General features: G+C 36.3%; 1 protein-coding gene across 6 annotated transcripts in view; it reads left to right on the top strand.

The window, feature by feature from the left end:
- UBR3 (ubiquitin protein ligase E3 component n-recognin 3) overlaps positions 1-19,471 on the top strand; it is a 201,601-nt gene that overhangs the window by 118,989 nt on the left and 63,141 nt on the right. For all 6 annotated transcript variants that reach the window (XM_043894027.1, XM_043894023.1, XM_043894026.1 and 3 more), the window contains 2 exons: positions 4,634-4,722; positions 18,028-18,177. In XM_043894027.1, the coding sequence (XP_043749962.1) occupies positions 4,634-4,722; positions 18,028-18,177 (239 nt within the window). The remainder of the gene's footprint in view (positions 1-4,633; positions 4,723-18,027; positions 18,178-19,471) is intronic.

Raw genomic sequence — 19,471 nt, 5'->3', positions numbered from 1 at the left:
TGCTTCTCACATTTTTTTTTCCTCAATTTATTTTGGGTTTTGGGTTAAATTTCATAATAAAGGCAGAACAGTTTATATACACATAATGATCTATTCCCAGGTACCACAGCTGTAGACAAACTTGACATCACTTTCATAATAGATTGATGGTGGTTTCATCCCTAAGTCATGTCCCACTCTTTGAAACCCCATGGACTTATCCCACCAGGCTCCGCTGCCCATGGGATTTCCCAGGCAAGAATACTGGAATGGGTTGACATTTCCTTCTCCAGGGGATCTTTCCAACACAGGGATCGAACTTGAGTCTCTTCCATCTCTTGCACTGGCAAAGGGATTCTTTACCACTGCACCGCCTGGGAAGCCCTCATAATGATTAACTCCATAGAAAACTAGATACAAATAGAAAACTCTAGAGGGTTGTAACCAAATGCAACCTTAGTATGTCCACTTCTTAGGTCATAATGGAAAATTGCTGAGTTGTATGAACGTGCTAGAACTTGTGTCTTTTTGTTAATGGTCTTCATGCACTTTTATGTCCAAGTTTAGAAAGGAATAACCTAAATTATGAAAAAATTCACAAGGGAAAAATAACACTCCTTTTCTAGAAATCATAGACAACTATTACAGAAATACATTGTTAAAAACACAATTTAAAACGATACCCATATATTTTCTTGTTTCTGTTGAAGTCACCTGGTGTGACTAAGTCTCTGCTCAGTGTCTCACAGACTAAAGTTGACAGACATGATTATCTATAATTTATAGTAATTCCAGAATACATGAATTTTCTCTAAAATATTTGTTTATTTATTTTTGGCTGTGCTGGGTCTTTCGTTGCTTTTCTAGTCCAGAGAGTAGGGGCTGCTCTCGTTGTGGGTCACGGACTTCTCATGGTAGAGCAGAGGCTCCAGGTGCGTGAGCTTTAGTAGTTGTGACTCGCAGGCCCTAGAGCGAGGGCTCAGTAGTTGTGGCACAGGGGCTTAGTTGCTCTGCGGCATGTGTAATCTTCTGGGACCAGGGATCAGACTCGTGTCACCTGCATTGGCAGGCAGAATCTTATCCACTGTGCCACCAAGGATGTCCTCGAAATGAATCTTAATACTAGTGCCCATCAATTTTCTTAAGAAAACCTCTAATATAATTGAATGGCACTGGCGTTGAAATTCATTTCTAGGACTTTCTTGGTGGCACAGTGGATTAGATTCTGCTTGCCAGTGCAGGTAAAATGAGTTTGGTATTCAGATTTGTTACTTGAAATAGTATTTTGTGAACCTATATGTTCTAAATGTAAATGTACATGTACATATTTAAAGGTCAGCTGTAGAGTGTATAGCTCATTGTTTTAATTAAACAGTGAAACTTACTAGTTTATGAAGGAGTAGTATAGAAGACCAAACACGTATTCTATCACTGCTATTATTATTGAAATATTTTTGGAGGTCTCATAGTTCTTTGAGCATCTACAGCACATTTTTGTTTGTTTCTGTTTCTTCCTTAGTGACAAATTTTAGTCCTTTGAGGATGGGTTTAACTTTTAAAACCTTTTTATTTTGAAAAAATCTTAAACTTACAGAAGTGTTTCAAGGATAATACAGAGAACTTTCTAGATCATTTCAGAGTAAGTTGTTTTACAGTGGAATACTTGAGTGCATAGTTTTTAGAAATAAGGGCATTTTCTTATATAATCACAATACACCTTTCAAAATAAAGGAATTAGCATTTTACTTAGTATGATAAAATCCTTAGATCCCAAGTTTTGACAGTTGTTCCAGTAATGTTGGTTATACCAGAAAGATCCTGTCCAGAATCACTCATCATATTTTGTTGTCGTATCTCTTTGATTTCCTTCAGTATGGAATAGTCGTCCCATTTTCCTTTATTTTCTTGACCTTGGCACTTTTGAAAATTACAGAGCAGTAAGCATTGTAGAATATCCCTCAATTTGGGCTTGTCTACTTTTCCATTATGCTTGGATTTGGATGATACATCTTTGAGAACAATATCAAAAAAGTGTTGCTGGGCGTTTCCTGGTGGCTTAGTGGTTAGGATTCTCAGCTTTCATTGCTGTGGCCCAGGTTCACTTCCTGGTTAGGGAACTAAGATTCCACAGCTCATGTGGCCTAGCCAAAAAAAAAAAAAGGCAGAGTGGGAACGTTGCTGTTTTGTTTTGACTGCATCCCATCAGTTGTCACATGATTTTAATTTGTTTCATGACTACTGATTAACTTTGATCACTTGATTATAGGGGTATCTGTTAGACTCCACTGTCAAGTTACTCTTTGTAAATATCCTCCCCTTCCTCACCTTTGTAATTAGTATGTGTTAATAATTTGTGGAGAGATACTTTGAGATTCTGCAGTATTCTGTTCTTCATTGTTTCAGTTCATTCATTTATCTGCTTGTATCAGTTTAGAGTTACAGATTGCTGTTTTACTTTATGAGCTATGATCTGCTCATTAATCATTTTGATGCTCAGATTGTTCTAGATTTGACCAGTGGGAGTCCCTTCAAGCTGGTTTCTGTGTTCTTTATATGTCTCTCCCCACCATTCTTTGATTATTTTCTTATTTTCTGGGCCAAGAAGATAGCCCAGGTTCATCTTTTTTTTATATTAGACATTTGTCCAAATAGTCTTGGTTACTTTTAGTGGAGAATGTTACTTGGAAACCAGTCTATGCACTCATTCTGATGAGCTCATTCACAGACTCTCTTAGTGGTCAAAAAGGGTGTGCACAAGAGGGGGATATAGTGAGGGGAGAGAGAGGTATTAAAAACTGTGACTGTGAGTTCAACCTGATAATCCCAATTCTAATCCAGCACCATAGGATTTATTCATCTTTTCTCTCTTTTCATAATTATAGCTCTCTAGTCCCACAGTGAGAAACCTGACCCCTCTAATCCTTAATAGTGTTAATTTTTTATTAGTTCCCTTGTATGTAACCAACTTCTTACAACTTTTCCCTGCATGAATGCCGTCCTGTGCCAGGCTGTTGGGTCTTGACACCCTGTCCTAGGCCACTGTGTCACCTTCCATATTCAGGAAGGAAGGAGAGGGCAGGAGTGGTTTTTAATATTTTTAAATGGCTAATGTCTTTGGGAGTCAAGTTTGATGAGTAGACTTGAGTGATCACCCTAGATGATAATATTTTGGTTTAAATATAAAAATATAAGAGTTGTATTTACAAAATAGATAATAAAATGAGTTTTCTTATGTGGACTCTAAATTATATTTAAAGTAAATATTAGTAAAGGAATGTTAAAAATCTCTTGAACTGTATTGGCAGATATATGTCACTTAAATGGCAGCCCACTCCAGTGTTCTTGCCTGGAGAATCACAGGGACTGGGGAGCCTGGTGGGCTGCCGTCTCTGGGGTCGCACAGAGTCAGACACGACTGAAGCGACTTAGCAGCAGCAGCAGCAGGGTAAACTGATCCATAGTACTTGATTTTATAGATGTTTGTGATTATCTCCACTAAATGGGTGGGAGCAGATGTATGAATAATCTTAAAATTACTATTAGCATTCCTTCCATTCTTCTAAATTCTATCTTCTGTATCCTTGAATCATTTCAGATTAATAACTGAATTCTTTTAGGTTTCCCATAGAAATAATTTCATAGAATCTCAGTTTAATAAAATTCTTTTGCAGTAGATAAATATAATGAATAGTCATTAAAAGAAACTTCTATAGTGTATTACATCCATTATATTTTCAATGTCCTTTGTATCATGGGCTGTGTTAAATTCCTTTTTGAGTTTTGTTCCAAATGAAAAGTTTGTCTTTCCCGATGGGTTAATATATAACGAACCTTTAAATCTTTTTATTCTTCCTCTTCCTCCTCTCTTGTGTTGAATTATTTTATTAACCTTACCTTTTTGGGGGTAGAATTTTATGCTTATTAGTATTGCTAGCATCTTTAAATCTGGAGAAGCCTATCTCCTGTCTTTATTAGTTTACTTTTATTTTTTATACTTATATTACACTCTTTTTCTTTTTTCTGCAGTTAACCTCAGATTAAAATGCTCTTTGGAAGTAGATAAGGGATAATTAATAAATAGAATAAAGTGAATTTATTTTCTTTTACTTCAAACAGAATAAGCCAAATTTGTACTGTTGCCTAGTAGAAACTAGAAAACTTCCTGGCTTTTTGTTAATCCTCTTTTAGGAGAGACCTTTTCTTAAGGTAACAGTAAATCTGACTATTTTTACCTTTTAGATTCTTTTCATAGCTTAACATAATAGTTTCTTCTAGCAGTGAGCTTGCTATTATTTGTACCTGGGATTAAATTATGAGTTTGTAGCTAAAGCTTTTCTTGCTCTTACTATGAACTGACATATACTTAGGAAATTGTGTAGTTGGAAAATTTTTTGTCTACTTTAATTATTATTTCACATTTTAAATTTTTTCTTTAATTTTTACCTGTTTACGCCTAGGGATTTTCAGACCATTTTAAAGCAGCAGAATCCTTTAAGGACAATAAAACTTTACATGAAATTTAAAACATAGTACAAAAATTTGGTTGTTCTTAGCTGTGTGTCAGGGACCCTTTCAAAGATTATATACTCCTGAAAGATAGTAGATATGTCTTAAGTGTGTCTGGTACTTAACACTTTATTTCTATTTAATCTAGGCGACAAAAGGCTAGAGAAAGACAGCAGAAATTGCTTGCAGAGTTTGCATCACGACAGAAAAGCTTCATGGAAACTGCCATGGATGTTGGTAAGTCAAAATTTATTAGTTTAGAACACTCATACTTACAGTTATTACCATAAGACTTATCCAGTCCTGTCATCCATCAGTTTTTAACATTATAGACAGATGATTTCTGGTCTTTATTGATCAATGGAGTGAGGGAAGATCAGACCTTTATTATAGGTGGTCCATTCTGTTGTTGAGTTAGCTGCAGTTGTTAGAAAGTTCTTGATGGTAGTAATACAGTAGTATTCTGCTACTCTCTTCTGTTAAACTGCCCTTTAGATTTATAAGGTTCATCAATATGAACTTACTTATTCTGATTTTTTCATGTGAAATTATTCTAAGATCCTCAAAATAGTTTCAGATACTTTATGTTTCTCTTGCTGCTCACACGTTCACTGTTTCTTAAAATCGGGTACACCTCTTACTTCCATTAGGATTAGCATTAGCATTTTACAGTGAGAGAGGATGCCATTTTCCTGTGTGACAGACAGTACAATCTTGTGAGTAATCTCTTACAGACATAGGAGAACTAGATTAAATCTTGATTAATCTGTCTTCAGTTAATAGGATACTCCTTTCTCTGACTACTTCTTGCATTTCAGTGATTTCCCTCTTTTTTTTACTTTTAGACAAAAATGCTGAAATAAAATACAAGAATGTATGTTCAAACATGCAAATACATTCTCATGCACATAAGTACATGTAACTGATATTCAGAAGAGGAGGGTCAGTCCAGATTTAGCATAATGTGTTCTAAACCATTAACAGTGGAGTTTATGTTCAGGATATAACTTTGAATGTAAAGTATACGAAGTTCTGTTTGTTGGATTAACTTGCTGTTGGTTGACTTTCTTGTATGAAAGATGACGATTTAGTTCATTGATATTGCTTTTCTGTTTTCTATGTTTTCTCTTCCTCCTTCTTTCCAAAAATGGATACTTGCAAGTTTTTGGTTTTTACACATTAAAGATAATTCTAATATCTTTTAAATGTTCTATCTATAGCCAGTTTCTTCATATCTCTTCATGTAAAATGAACGAGTAAGCACCCCTATCTTTCATTTTTCTTTTCATCATCACTACCTTCTGCTTTTTAGAAGTTACTTGTTTTCTTTTCTTTTCTTTATTATTTTTGGTTGTGCTGGGGCTTTGTTGCTGTGTGCTGGCTTTTCTCTAGTTGCGGTGTCTGGGCTCTACCTCACGGTGCACGGACTTCTCAGTGTGGTGGCTTCTCTTGTGAAGCATGGGCTGTAGGCACACGGACTTCAGCAGGCAGACTCAGTAGTTGCAACCCGGCAGGCTCAGTAGTTCCTGTGCACAGACTTGGTTGCTCTGCGGCATGTGGAATCTTCCTGGACCAGGGATCAAACCTACGTGCCCTGCATTAGCGCGTGGATTCTTATCCACTCTGCCACCAGGGAAGTCAACTTGTTTTCTTTTAAATTAACATTGCTAACATTTTATTTTGCAGTTGCAGTCAAGTCTTCCATTCAAAGGTTTATTCTAAATGTTGAAAAACATCAAGATAACTTTTTGAATGCTGTTAACTTCAGGGCTAAATAATAGCCTAGTATTCATTTATTTTCTTTGACTCCAGTGACCTGACTCCTAGACTGCATTAAGGAGATTGTATTTAGTACATAGCCTCTTTTCTTACAGTCTTGGAATTGCTTAAACTATACCACCCTTTACTCATTTCTATTTGTTATTTTGTCTTTTGTTTTTCCTGAAAGTTCCAACTACCTTTTTTTCTAACTAACATGCCTTTTTGATGTCCCTGTTATTCTGCCCACTCAGTCATCCTTTGCATAGAATTCTGTTCCAGTCTGGTCCATTTGCTCTGTAGGCATACTGTACATCTGTTACCTTGGAACTTCCCTCTTACAGGGTTCATCTGGTGTCTCCTGCATCTTATCTCTTTTTGGAGGTCTTGTTTTATTGGAGTGCAAGTATATTCATAGTAATGCTTATACTGGAAGTTAAACTTTCTGATTCTTTTTATTTCCAGATGGGACTCTGGTTTGCTCTTGTGCTTGATTGTTCATTTGGATGAATGTAAATTCCCTGTTAATACACATTTTTTGTTACACCTGATAAAGGACTACTCTCTTGTCTTTTACCATTAATTTGATAAGAAGTGTGGTGGTAATTTGATTCTTATTCCTTTGTGAGTTAGCATTTTTTTTCCCTTTCTTGTGACACTTTTATAACTGTTTGATTCTTAGAGATATGAAGTTTTATGATATGTATCTAGGTGAATCTTTTTCATTCTCCTTAGTACTTAATGGACCTTTTCAGGCTGAAAAGTCGTGTATCAGAAGCTCTGAGAAAAATATTTCCTATGATTTTCTTGATGAACTAGTATAGCCATCTTCCAAGATGACCCTCCACGATCCATACCACCTAGTTTGTATGCCTTGCGTGCTCTACTCTGACGCTGTGTCAGAATTGGTATTCGCGATCACCGGGACATGGCAGAAGTGGTGATATGTCATTTCTGAGATTAGGTTATGAAAGATATGGTGACTTCTGTCTTGACTGCTTTTCTGTCTCTCAGATTACTTATTCTGGGGAAAGCCAGCTGCCATGTTGTTAGCAGCCTGATGGAGAAGCATATGTGGTTAGGGACTGAAGCCTCTGGCCAGCAGTCCTGTAAATAAGCCTGAATGTGAATCTGTCAGCCCTTTTCAAAATTTTAGATGCTACTGTCCAGCTGTTTGTTTAATAGCAATCTCACGAGAGATCCTGAGCCAGAACCATCAAGCTAAATTGCTCCCAGATTCCTGACCCTCAGAAAACTATTGTTTTAGGCCACTGAATTTTGGGTAATTTGTTAAACAGCAGTAGAAAACTATTATAATACTTTTCTCCATATATTTTCTTTATTCTCTTTGGTGGGACTCTGATTATTTGGATATTGGATCTCTTAGATTGATGTTTTAATCTTCTGTGTCTTTTTTATATCTTTTTGCTTTACATGCTTAGAGGTTTCTTCTCTTTAATATCTTGGTCTTTGTCAGAATAATTTGTTCTCAAATCTTTCTGAATGTGTTAGCGTGCTAACACATTATAAATTATCCTTTATCCTTCTGAATTGCTTAGAAATTTAAGTTACTCTTTCATGTTGTTAGTTTCCCTTGTTTGCCTGATAATTCTTGATTCCTCTGGAAAGATGGCCTGTTACCCTGCTGAGGTCTAAATAAGTTTGATCCTAGTAATTCTCTTTGGCCTATGTATGGATGAGGTGGGTTGACTGTCAGACTTAGATCTGGGTGGAAGGATTGCCGACTACTCTGTTTGGGCCCCCAGATGTTAATGCTCAATTAGAAAACCCTCTTACTCTCCAAGCAGCTTGTTCAGTTCCTTTAGAGAAGGACAGTCATTTTTTCCTCCTTAGGGTAAATGCCAAATTATCTGAGTGCTCTGTCAGTCAAAGTTGGGGAGGGAATGGGGTGCTGAGTAGTGAAGTTATGTATATAGACTTATGTTTAATTATTCTGCTTTTAGAATCACTTAATATTTAAGACTCCTATCCTCTGCCTCACTGACTGATTCTGAGCGCAGAGTTGACATTCTTCTAACGGACCTATCAGTTCTTCCTTTATGTAACTTTCTCATAATACATACGTGGTTGTAGCTCTTATACCTTTCTTGCATTGTCAGCGTGTCTCCATCTCCTCTAATCTTTTGGAAATTTTACTGACGTCTCTTATTTGTTGGTTGGTGAAACTCTTTCATGACTCCATCATTTTTCTGTATTCTTATGGGAATATTTCTTTATGTATATCTTTACTTTTATTTCTTAAGTGGTTTTTTAAAAGGAGTGGAGATAAAAGTATATGCTCAGTTTTCAGTCTTGATTAGCCACTCACTAATATTTGCTATTATAATGTATAAAATTAAAATTTCTGTTATTATAAAAGCATTAAATTTTTGTTATGGAAACTTAGAAAACACATATAATCAAAAATAAAATAATACTATATTTTTACTATCAGATTTCCTAATCTAGGCTATATCCTTACAAATCTTTTTCTGAGTATATTTGTGTATAAAGGTGTTTTTTAGCCAAAATGAATTAATTTCATACATGCTGTTTATTCTTATGAAAAATTTCACATATACAGAAAAACTGAAGGAATAGTATTACAAATTACCATGTACCATGTGACCTAGTTAACATTTTTCTTAATTTGTTCTTTCACTCACTCTCTTTCTTCCTCTACTAGATGAAGTAAGTTACAGACATCATGATACTTTACTCCCAAATACTTCAACATACATGTCCTAGGATTTAGAATATTCTCCTACTCAAGCACAATACACCATATGTAAGCAAATTGCTTTTTCTTTCCAAATAAAGAAAATAGCTTCAAAATACCAACCTGGGTATTATGTTAAACAGTGAAATCATTGAATTAAAATTTAAAAAATTTAAAATTGTTTACAGACCATTTTATCCTTTGGTAATTCTACTAAGGGTAATAGTCAAAAGCTCTGTTCTGAAGTCACTTGAGATCAGCATTTTCGGGGGAGTTAATTTAACGGTTTGATAAATAGTTTGGTTTGTTTTTTTGCAACCTTAGGAGCTAAGAAAATAAGCTTAGAGAATACTGTTTTTAGAAATTGTTTTTATCTGTTTCTTCCCACTCCCAAATGAGATAAAACAAAAACAATTTTCTGAGGAATTGATTAAGCAAAGTATCCAGAAGAGGTTAGGTAGTATTGTCTTGAATAGGAGAATGGCCACCTCATTCCCTGTGCAGACGGGAGAGGAGAGGGAAAGCGTGGATGGAAATAGAGGTAAGTTCCTTTAGGGGTAGGGAAAGTGGGAACTTCAGGTGATCACTCAGTTGCTTCAGTTTACAGGGCTAAGTAAAAGGTGAGTTTTGATGAGTGAAAAGCATACCATCTGAAGTTTGGAGACATTGCTAATGAAAATGGGAGATGTTGCTCATCCAGGCTAAGTATAAAAATTGATAAGCAATGCTTAGGGTCCAGTTATGTTCAAGATCATAAATTTGAATGTCATTAGTCTGCAAAGTTATTGACTTGCTGTCCTAAATCTTACTACTTTTTGGAAGGTTTGATCTTTTTTGGCAGTAGCCAGGGCACAGGAACAACAATTGAGGGATCAGGCAGACATGATTGCTAGCAAACAGAGGCAATTCACAGAAGCCATCAGGATAAAGGGCTCCGCTCTCTGCTAGTCCCGGTTCTTGCATGCTGCAGTGGTGACAGGTGAGGTAATAGAGATTCATGAGCATTTGGTTTATTTATATTGATTATGGCCATGCCAGTGGGACTCTGGACCATTCAGATTTGTATATTCCTTTTATTCATAGCTCATTCCCTTCCCAGAGAGATCTGTTTGACCCCTAAAACCTGTTTGAGATCTCATTTTCATACTTTGCTCAAGATAAATATTGCAAAGTTATACGTCTCACTGCCTCTGATTACTCTCCCCATTTACATGTGACATATATATTATTATTAACACATGAATCAGGGTCCACACCTGAGATAATATTTATCTTTAATATAGACACAATTTAATCTCAGTCCAGTCCTCTGCTTTGTCAGATGCCTTTTGTCTTTTTGCCTTATTTCCCATTTGTGTTATTAATGTAAGCATTCTGTAGTTGTTTATTTCTTATTTTGGCTTTATTTTTGTGTGTGAGAGATCGTCTAAGATTTCTACTCTCGTAACTTAGTATTTAGAGTATTTCAAATTTTTAACATGCAGTACTTTATAATCCTCAAATCAATATTGTATATTAGTAGGTAAAAATTTAAGGACAGACACTTTTCTCTCTGAATGCAACAGATTTCTACTCTGTGATTAGTATTCTTACTTATCTGTTGATAATTCCTTTTTGTAGTTATCAAGTTTCCAATGAAAAGACTCAACCTCTGCAGTTCCTTCTCTCCTGATCACTATCCCCCTTTGTTTATTTTTACTCGCCATGTAGGTGTAGAAGTCATGGGCTTCCCAGGTGGCACAGTAGTAAAGAATCTGCCTGCCTGTGCAGGAGGTGCAAGAGACATGGGTTCGATCCCTGAGTTGGGAGGATCTGCTAGAGCAGGAAGTGGCAACCCACTCCTGTATACTTGCCTGGAAAATTCCATGGACAGAGGAGCCTGGGAATCTATAGTCCATGGGATCACAAAGAGTTGGACATGACCTGAGCACCATTACCACCACAGTGGGTAGAAGTCAGGATGTTAGACCTTGATTCATTAAGGTTTATCAGACAGATACGGCTGAAATCCAACATAGTTGTTCAAGGGAGAGTTTAGATGCTTAATATAGAGTAAGAATTTATTTTGGAAATTACTTTCTGATCTTAAAGTGAAAGTTACTCAGTCATGTCTGACTCTTTGTGACTCAGTGAACTATACAGTCCATGGAATTCTACAGGCCAGAATATGGGAGTGGGTAGCCTTTCCCTTCTCCAGGAGATCTTCCTGACCCAGGAATCAAACTAGGGTCCCCTGCATAGCAGGTGGTTGCTTTCCCAACTGAGCTGTGAGGAATCTTAAACATGTAACATTTAATCGTAGAAGTTATATGGTACAGAAAAACATAAAGAAGGATGAATTTTATCCCTAATCTCATGATCTAGAAGACATATGTATTACAGATGATACCATGTAATACAATTTTTTATCATGTCTTTTTGCTCAACATTTTAGCATAAACATGTCCCTATATTATTATTAAAATTCCTAGTAACTGTGGTTTTACTTCATTGGAGAAGTAGCATGTAGTGGTTATGATCATGGACTCTGGAGCATTACTGCCAAGTTCATATCACAGCCATTCCATTACCTGGAGTAATTTACTGTCTGCATTGGTTTCCACATAGTTAAAAGGAGATCATTATACTACCTGCCTCATAGGGTTGTAGTGAAGATTGAATGTAATGGTACACATTTCAAACATTTAAAACAGAGTGCTTGGTGCATAAGTGTTTTTAAGTGTTGGTTATTACTATTATTACTTTTATTCTATAATTTATTTAATCATTCCATCATAATTGAGCTTTAGTTTTTAAAAAAATTTAATTATTATAAACATCGTGTACACAAAACCTTTTCTGTATTTTGAGTCTGGGTCTAATAGTATGAATCTTGGGGGATGCTACTGATGATGATATATATATTTTTGTATGTTAACTATGTAACCAGCACTGTGCTAAACACATTCTGTATATTGACTTATTTGTCTTGATAGACACATGAGATAGATGGCAGTATTCCATACCTAAATTTAAGTTAAGAAATTTGTCTGAGGTTATACAGTAGTAAATGGTGGAGTCTGGGCTATTGATCAGCAAGTTTTGCCTAATCTTTACAATTTCTCATATGTGAAGCAAACTGAGGAGAGTGAAGTCTCTCCCCTGCTTACTCCCCCAAGCTGGTAGCCTGGAGACAGACAGGGACAGTTATGAGAATAGTTGCAAAGTGAGAATTAGTAGACTGATGATGTTGATTGATTGAGGCTTAAGGTATAAGATAGAAGGATAGTCATTGTGTTTGGCAAGTTTTATTTATTTTTAAACTAGAATTAACACAATACTTATTTTCAAATAAAGTGAAAGGAAAGTGAAAGTGAAGTTGCTCAGTCGTGTCCGATTCTTTGCAGCCCCATGGACTGTAGCCTACCAGGCTTCTCTGTCCATGGGATTTTCCAAGCAAGAGTACTGGAGTGAGTAGCCATTTCCTTCTCCAGGGTATCTTCCTGACCAAGGGATTGAACCCGAGTCTCCCATGGTGCAGGCAGACACTTTACCCTCTGAGCCACCAGGGAAGCCCTATCTTTTCAAATAACTGAAACAAAAATCCTTGATGTGGTTCTATTAGTCTAGCCTGATTATAAGGTTAGCTCCACTCCAGTCATAGGAATCAAACGTGGTGATGGTATGATTTGCTAAGCAATAATTGAGTCCTGCTGTTAACAGATGAGATAATAAATACCAAGTAGCTAGGCTTCCCTTGTGGCTCAGATGGTAAAGAATCTGCCTGCAGTGCAGGAGACCCAGGTTCTATCCATTCAATCCCTGAGTTGGGAAGATACCCTGGAGAAGAGAATGGCTACCCACTCTAGTATTCTTGCCTGGGAAATCACATGGACAGAGCAGCCTGGTGGGTTAGAGTCCTTGGGGGGTCACAAGGAGTCCCACATGGCTGAGTGACTGACACTTTTCACTTCAGATAGAAACAGTAACTGTCTACAGTACCCATCCTTTAAGATTTCATTTGGAAAGTGGGGTAGTCCAAGCTTGAGTTGGCATGTGTCAGGATTTGGTTGACTTTTATTGTTGTTAGTTGTGGAAGGAGATGTTTGTTTCATTGTTTAATAATACAGTTTAATTTGAGGTTTATCTTTTCATTTTTTTTTAACAATTTACATAAAGAAGATTGGGGATATAAGTATATATATTGAAATATAAAAATATTTACATCCCTAGTGTCCCCTTCTTAGGTAAATGATAACATACTATGTACACTTCTTCTGCCTTGCTTTCTTCACTCAACGTTACATCCTGGAGATCCCATCATGCAGCGTATAGAGATATTCTTTATTCTTTTTTCTACCTGTATGGTAGATCCCCACCCCACCCCTATCAATAGTTTATTCAAATGGTCTTCTAGTATTGGACATTTGGATTATTTCCAGTCTTTTGCTATATAAGTTGTATTGCAGTAAATATCTTTGTGGCATGTGTCTTTATATATTTTGGTAATATATATGTAAGATTCATTTCTATATGTGGGATTGCTGGGTCAGGGTAAACACATATGTAATTTTGCTACATATTGCAAATTACCCTTTTAAGGGTTGTACCATTTAGTATTCCCATCAACAGTGTGTCAGAACAGCAAGTTACCTACATCCTTGTCATTAGAATGTGTTGTCAAACTTTTTTATTTTTGCTAATCTTGTTGGTGAAAAGAAATGGTATCTGGTCTAGTTTTAATCAGCGTTTCTCTTATTATGAAAAAGGATGCTCTTTACATCTTTAACTGCTTCTTTTTCCCTGACACTTTTTTTTTTTTTTTTGCTACTTTAGAGTTTGGTTGTATCATAAACTAGCCTCTTTTATATTCTTACATTTCCTTGGAATCAGGCACAGTTGTAGACTTGCTTTCTTTTAGGTAAGACCCATCTTCTTGTGGCATTGGAATGCATATAGTGCACTAGTCCTATGTATCTATTGCTGTTGCATCTATGTTATTATTTTATAAATTACTATAAACTTTGCTGTGTCACCTTGTGAAATTCTTATTCTGTCAACTGAATAGAAACTAGTTGAATTTCTTTTCACTTAAATTAGAAAGCAGGTCTTGTGGATAGAATACTTTTCTATGTTGGTTGTTCTGATCATAAATTTGTTCACTTTTGAGAAATAGTGCTGTATCTGTCATTTTAAGTCAGTCATCAGTGATGTGGTGTATTAAAAAATACAACCCACAAATATAAATTACGTTTTGGTTATTTGTTCCATAAATAAGACACACACTGATATCAAGCAAAAACATTTAAAATATATATGTTTAACATATACAAAACTGTACGAAAGTAAAGCTGATCATTTCTTCCTACCTTCTCTTTTAAATCTCAACCCTTTGGGAGAAATCATTGTAAATAGGCTTTGTTGTTTCATATGAATACATATAAAAATTATATAAATGGATTTTGTTTCTATTTGTCTTTCCTGAAATAAAACTTTACTATATATAATGCTGTGCAGTTTGCTTTCCCTCCCCTTCTGTTTTTTCCAAGAGGCAGGGCATGCGGGATCTTAGTTCCCTGACCACAGATTGAACTGCCACCTGCATTGGAAGCAAGGAGTTTTAACCACTGGATCACCAAGGAAGTCCATGTTTCCTTTTTAAAATAATTGTAGCATAGGTGGGGTGCAGTATTGTGTTAGTTTCACGTGTGTGTGTTAGTCTTTGTGTGTGCATGCTCAGTCGCTTAGTCATGTCCAACTCTTTGTGACCCTATGGACTGTAGCCCACCAGCTTCCTTTGTCCATGGGATTTTCCAGATAAGAATACCGGAGTGGGTTGCCATTTCCTCCTCCAGGGGATCTTTCTGTCCCAGAGATTGAACCCACATCTCCTGTGTCTCCTGCATTGGCAGGCAGATTCTTTACCACTGAGCCACCTGGGAAGCTCAGTTTTAGGTGTACTACTTAGTAATTTGGTATTTGCATATGTTATGAAATGATCATAATGCTACCCAAATGAGATGATCAGTGTCCATATAAGCAATAATTGATCATATTGATATTAAATACCATTGATACGATGTTGATGAGAATGGTACTTTACCTTAGTGGTCCTCCTCACTTATAACCATAACCTCAGACTAATCTTGAGAAAAGTATCAGACAAGTTACAGCTGAGGAATGTTATACAGAATACCTGATGAGTACTCCTCAAAACTTTTAAGGTCATCAAAAACAACAGTTTCTTGAGAAACTGCCACAGCTAAGAGTAGCCTAAGGAGACCTGACAACTAAATGTAATACACTGTTCTGGATGGGATCCTCAAAAAAAAACAAGGACATTAGGTAGAAATAAGGAAATCTGAAGAAAATATGGACTTTAGTTAATTTATATCAGTATTATATCAATAAAATTGCTCAGTAATATATCAATATTAGTTCATTGTGACAGTCGTATGCTAACGTAAGATTTAAGGGGAAACTGGGTGTGAGGTTTATGAGAACTCTGTAGTGACTTCAAAACTTTTCTGCAAAACTAAAATTATATTTAAATAATATATTTTTAAAAAGGAATGAGAAGTCCTTTTCTATACCAAGTTAAAAAAGCAGAGGAAAGCAAGAATGTTAGTAGTAAAAATGATGACCAGGTCAGGACAGTACAGAATTAATGATATTGCACAGCAGGAGTTTTGCAATTGTGGCAGTTGTTACAGGCTTCTTAGCAGAAAAGAGTAAGTTCCAGTAGTGTGTTTAGTTTATGAGTAGTAATTCACCTAGTAGGATCCAAGCAAATACTCAGTTGTAGTTAAAAATTAAAGTGTATTATATGTTCTTAAAACCAAGGATCAGTTTATGCAGTAAAGAAGATTCTCTGTGCCTACCCCTAGGCTGCAGACCACACTTTGCCCTGTGATACTTTTTGTTGTTGTTGTTGTTTATTTTTAATTGGAAGATAATTGCTTTACAATATTGTGTTGGTCTCTACTATACATCAACATGAATGAGCCATAGGTATACATACGTCCCCCGCCCTCTTGAACCTCCCTCCCACCTCCCATCTCATCCTACCACTCTATGTTGTCACAGAGCACCTGATTTGAGTTCCCTGCATCCTACAGCAAATTTCCACTGGCTAGCTCTTTTACATATGGTAATGTATATGTTTCCATGCTGCTCTCGGTTCACCCCACCCTCTCCTTCCCCCGCTGTGTCCACAAGTCTGTTCTTTATGTCTGCATCTCCATTGCTGTCCTGCAAATAGATTCCGTATATATGTGTTAATGGACGATATTTGTTTTTTCTTTCTGACTTACTTCACTCTGTCTAACAGGCTCTAGGTTCATCCACTTCGTTAGGCCTGACTCAAATGTGGTCTTTTTATGGCTGAGTAATATTCCATTGTATATATGTACTACAACTTCTTTATGCATGAACATAGATTGTTTCCATGTCCTCACTGCAAGGAACATTGGGGTACATGCATCTCTTTCAGTTATGGTTTTCTCAGTGTATATGCCCAGTAGTGGAGTTGTTGGGGCATATGGTAGTTTTATTTTTAGTTTTTCAAGGACTCTCCGTACTGTTCTCCATAGTGGCTGTATCAGTTTACATTCCACCAACAGTACAAGAGGTTTCCCTTTTCTCCAGATACTTGTGTTTTGCAGTCGTCTGTTCCCCAGCATAGGCATAATGTTTCCAAGCAAAAACATATTTCCCATGGTTCTGAGGGCACTAAATATATCATCCCTACATCATTTTCCCATTCTTTTCTCCTTTCATCCACAAAACTCCATAATCACAAAAACAAAGCATGTTCCAAGAATGATCTGATAGTTGGTTAGTTGGGACTGGCCTGAGCTGGTAGGACACCTGGGCTCTGTTCCAGGTGGGCTGTCTCCTTCTCCAGTAGGCAACCACAGACTCATTCTCAAATAAGTGGTATGATCGAGAAGGAGAGACAGAGAGATACTCAGGGAGAGATATTGAGGGAGGATATACAAGACCACTTTAAGCTTTTGATCTCTTCATTGGCTTATTTAAAATTTCCATTAATTTTGTGCATTATCCAAAGTTTTATTTTAGGTTTCGCCCCTTTTCCTCTCAGTCTTAGTAAATATCTGATGTATGTTTATCTGCATGAAATCTTATTAAAACATATATAAACTTGACATCTTTCTTTTTCTATTTCTGTCCTTTTTTTAACATATTTATTTAGATATGCCTCCATCTTTTAAACATGTCATAAATCATTTCTGCTTCTTTAATCTTCCCAATCCCCTCTATTCCTTTCTTTTGCCACTGTGGATGATTCTATGAATTTTTATCTGAAATGGTTATTGACTCAGTATTTTATTTCTTGCTGTTAATGACATATCACCAAAGGATTGCTGTTATTTTATTTTCTATTATAATTTTGCTTTATTATATATATGGTCATATAGAAATGTTTATCCTACATAAGTACATATTGATAATTATTATCACTAAGATATAATCACTACAATTAAAAGAAAAAAGAAAAAGTTTTTTCCCCTTTTATCTCCTAGTAAATATTGCCATTTCTTTCCAAGAGCTGCCATGTTATTATAAATTTTCCTTCTGAAGTGCTTCAAAGAAAATTAAAGCAAATGATCTCCCCCTTATTTCCTTAATTATAATATTAAAACAATATTTTTAGATACAAATACCTTTGCATCTGTGTTTTTAGTTTTAATTTTATGTATGATACAACATTAGAAGAATTCTTATTGTTTTAGTTGCTAAGTCACATCCAGCTCTTTGTGACCCCATGGACTGTAGCACACCATGGGATTTCCCAGTCAAGAATACTGGAGTAGGTTACCATTTCCTCTTCAAGGGGATCTTCCCAACCCAGAAATCGGAAGTCATAGCATCCATTTTTTGTAATTTTGTCTTTTATGAGATAACATTTTATTTTAGCGAGATAATTTTCCCATAGTTTTATTACTATATAATTTATTGATACTGAAGTTCCAAATTATTTGAGCTTGATTTTTTTTTCCCATAATTTTGTTAAAGAGAGATTTTCTTTTCAGTAATTAAGAGTTGCAACTTTTTCTCCTCAGATTCTCCAGAGAGTGATATTCCTATGGAGATCACCACAGCAGAACCTCAAGTTTCTGAGGCAGTATATGATTGTGTTATTTGTGGACAGAGTGGGCCCTCCTCTGAAGACAGACCTACGGGATTGGTTGTACTGTTACAAGCATCCTCAGGTAAAAATCAAAGTAATATTTAGTGGGAACATTTTTAGAGATGAAGTGTTTGCAACAGATTAGTAAATCTCTCAAATAAAAGCTATATTTTTGTTTAGATATAACTGTAGCTCTGTATAGCAAGGGTCTTTTTAAGTTTTTTTTTTAGCAAAGATTCTTAATCTGGTTTTATCTCACTTTCTTGGTGTTGAAAGAAGCCTTTAAGAGAGATCTCTCTGTATGTTACATAGTGTTTTTCTTTAGAGTGTGATGGAATCTTACCAATGCTGGGTGGCCAAAAACTGAGTGACTTTCTTGGCAACTTGATTGTTCTAATATCTAGAAACATTTAAGTCCAGAAATAGTCTAAATATTTTAAATAAATAGTTTAAATATTTTAATTATATAAGACATATTCAGGTTACTTTGCCCTTGTTTCTTGCGTGTAGAAGTAGTCACTCTTGTAACAGCCTGCCAATTGACGTTTGCAAATCTTAGAGTTAATGTTTTTAAAAATTTGAAGAATTTGTCTGAATATTCTCTATTCTCTGCCATACTGAAGTATTTTGAGGTAGTGATGAATATTACACTCCAGTTCCAATAAATGTAATCCTTTTTCAATAAGAGTATGTGTGAAGCAAAGTAAATAAAACACATATTTCTCCAGGGCATTTTTTTCCTAGGGTGTTTACTCTGAATTAGTAGAGTAGAAAGAATTAGATAGAAGAAATTCCTCTGATTTCAGATACAGGACTTCCCTGGTGGCTCAGATGGTAAAGCATCTGCCTGCAATGCGGAAGACCTGGGTTCGATCCCTGGGTCGGGAAGATCCCCTGGAGAAGAAAATGGCAACCCACTCCAGTACTCTTGCCTGGAAAATTCCATGGACTGAGGAGCGTGATAGGCTACAGTCCATGGGGTTGCAAAGAGTCGGACACGACTGAGCAACTTCGCTTCAGTTCATTTCAGTTCAGTTCAATCGCTCAGTCTTGTCCGACTCTTTGCGACCCCATGGACCACAGCATGCCAGGCCTCCCTGTCCATCACCAACTGCCAGAGTTTACCAAACGCATGTCCATTGAGTCGGTGATGCCATCCAGCCATCCCATCCTCTGTCATCCCCTTCTCCTCCTGCCTTCAACCTTTCACAGCATCAGGGTCTTTTCAAATGAGTCAGCTCTTCGCATCAGGTGGCCAAAGGCTTTGAGTTTCAGCTTCAACATCAGTCCTTCCAATGAACACTCAGGACTGATCTTCTTTAGAATGGACTGGTTGGCTCTCCTTGCAGTCCAAGGGACTCTCAAGAGTCTTCTCC

This window comes from Cervus elaphus, chromosome 33, assembly GCF_910594005.1.
Source record: "Cervus elaphus chromosome 33, mCerEla1.1, whole genome shotgun sequence".
NCBI lineage: Eukaryota > Metazoa > Chordata > Mammalia > Artiodactyla > Cervidae > Cervus > Cervus elaphus.
The sequence above is the reverse complement of the archived record's forward strand: the minus strand, read 5'-3'. Positions and strand labels throughout refer to the sequence as shown.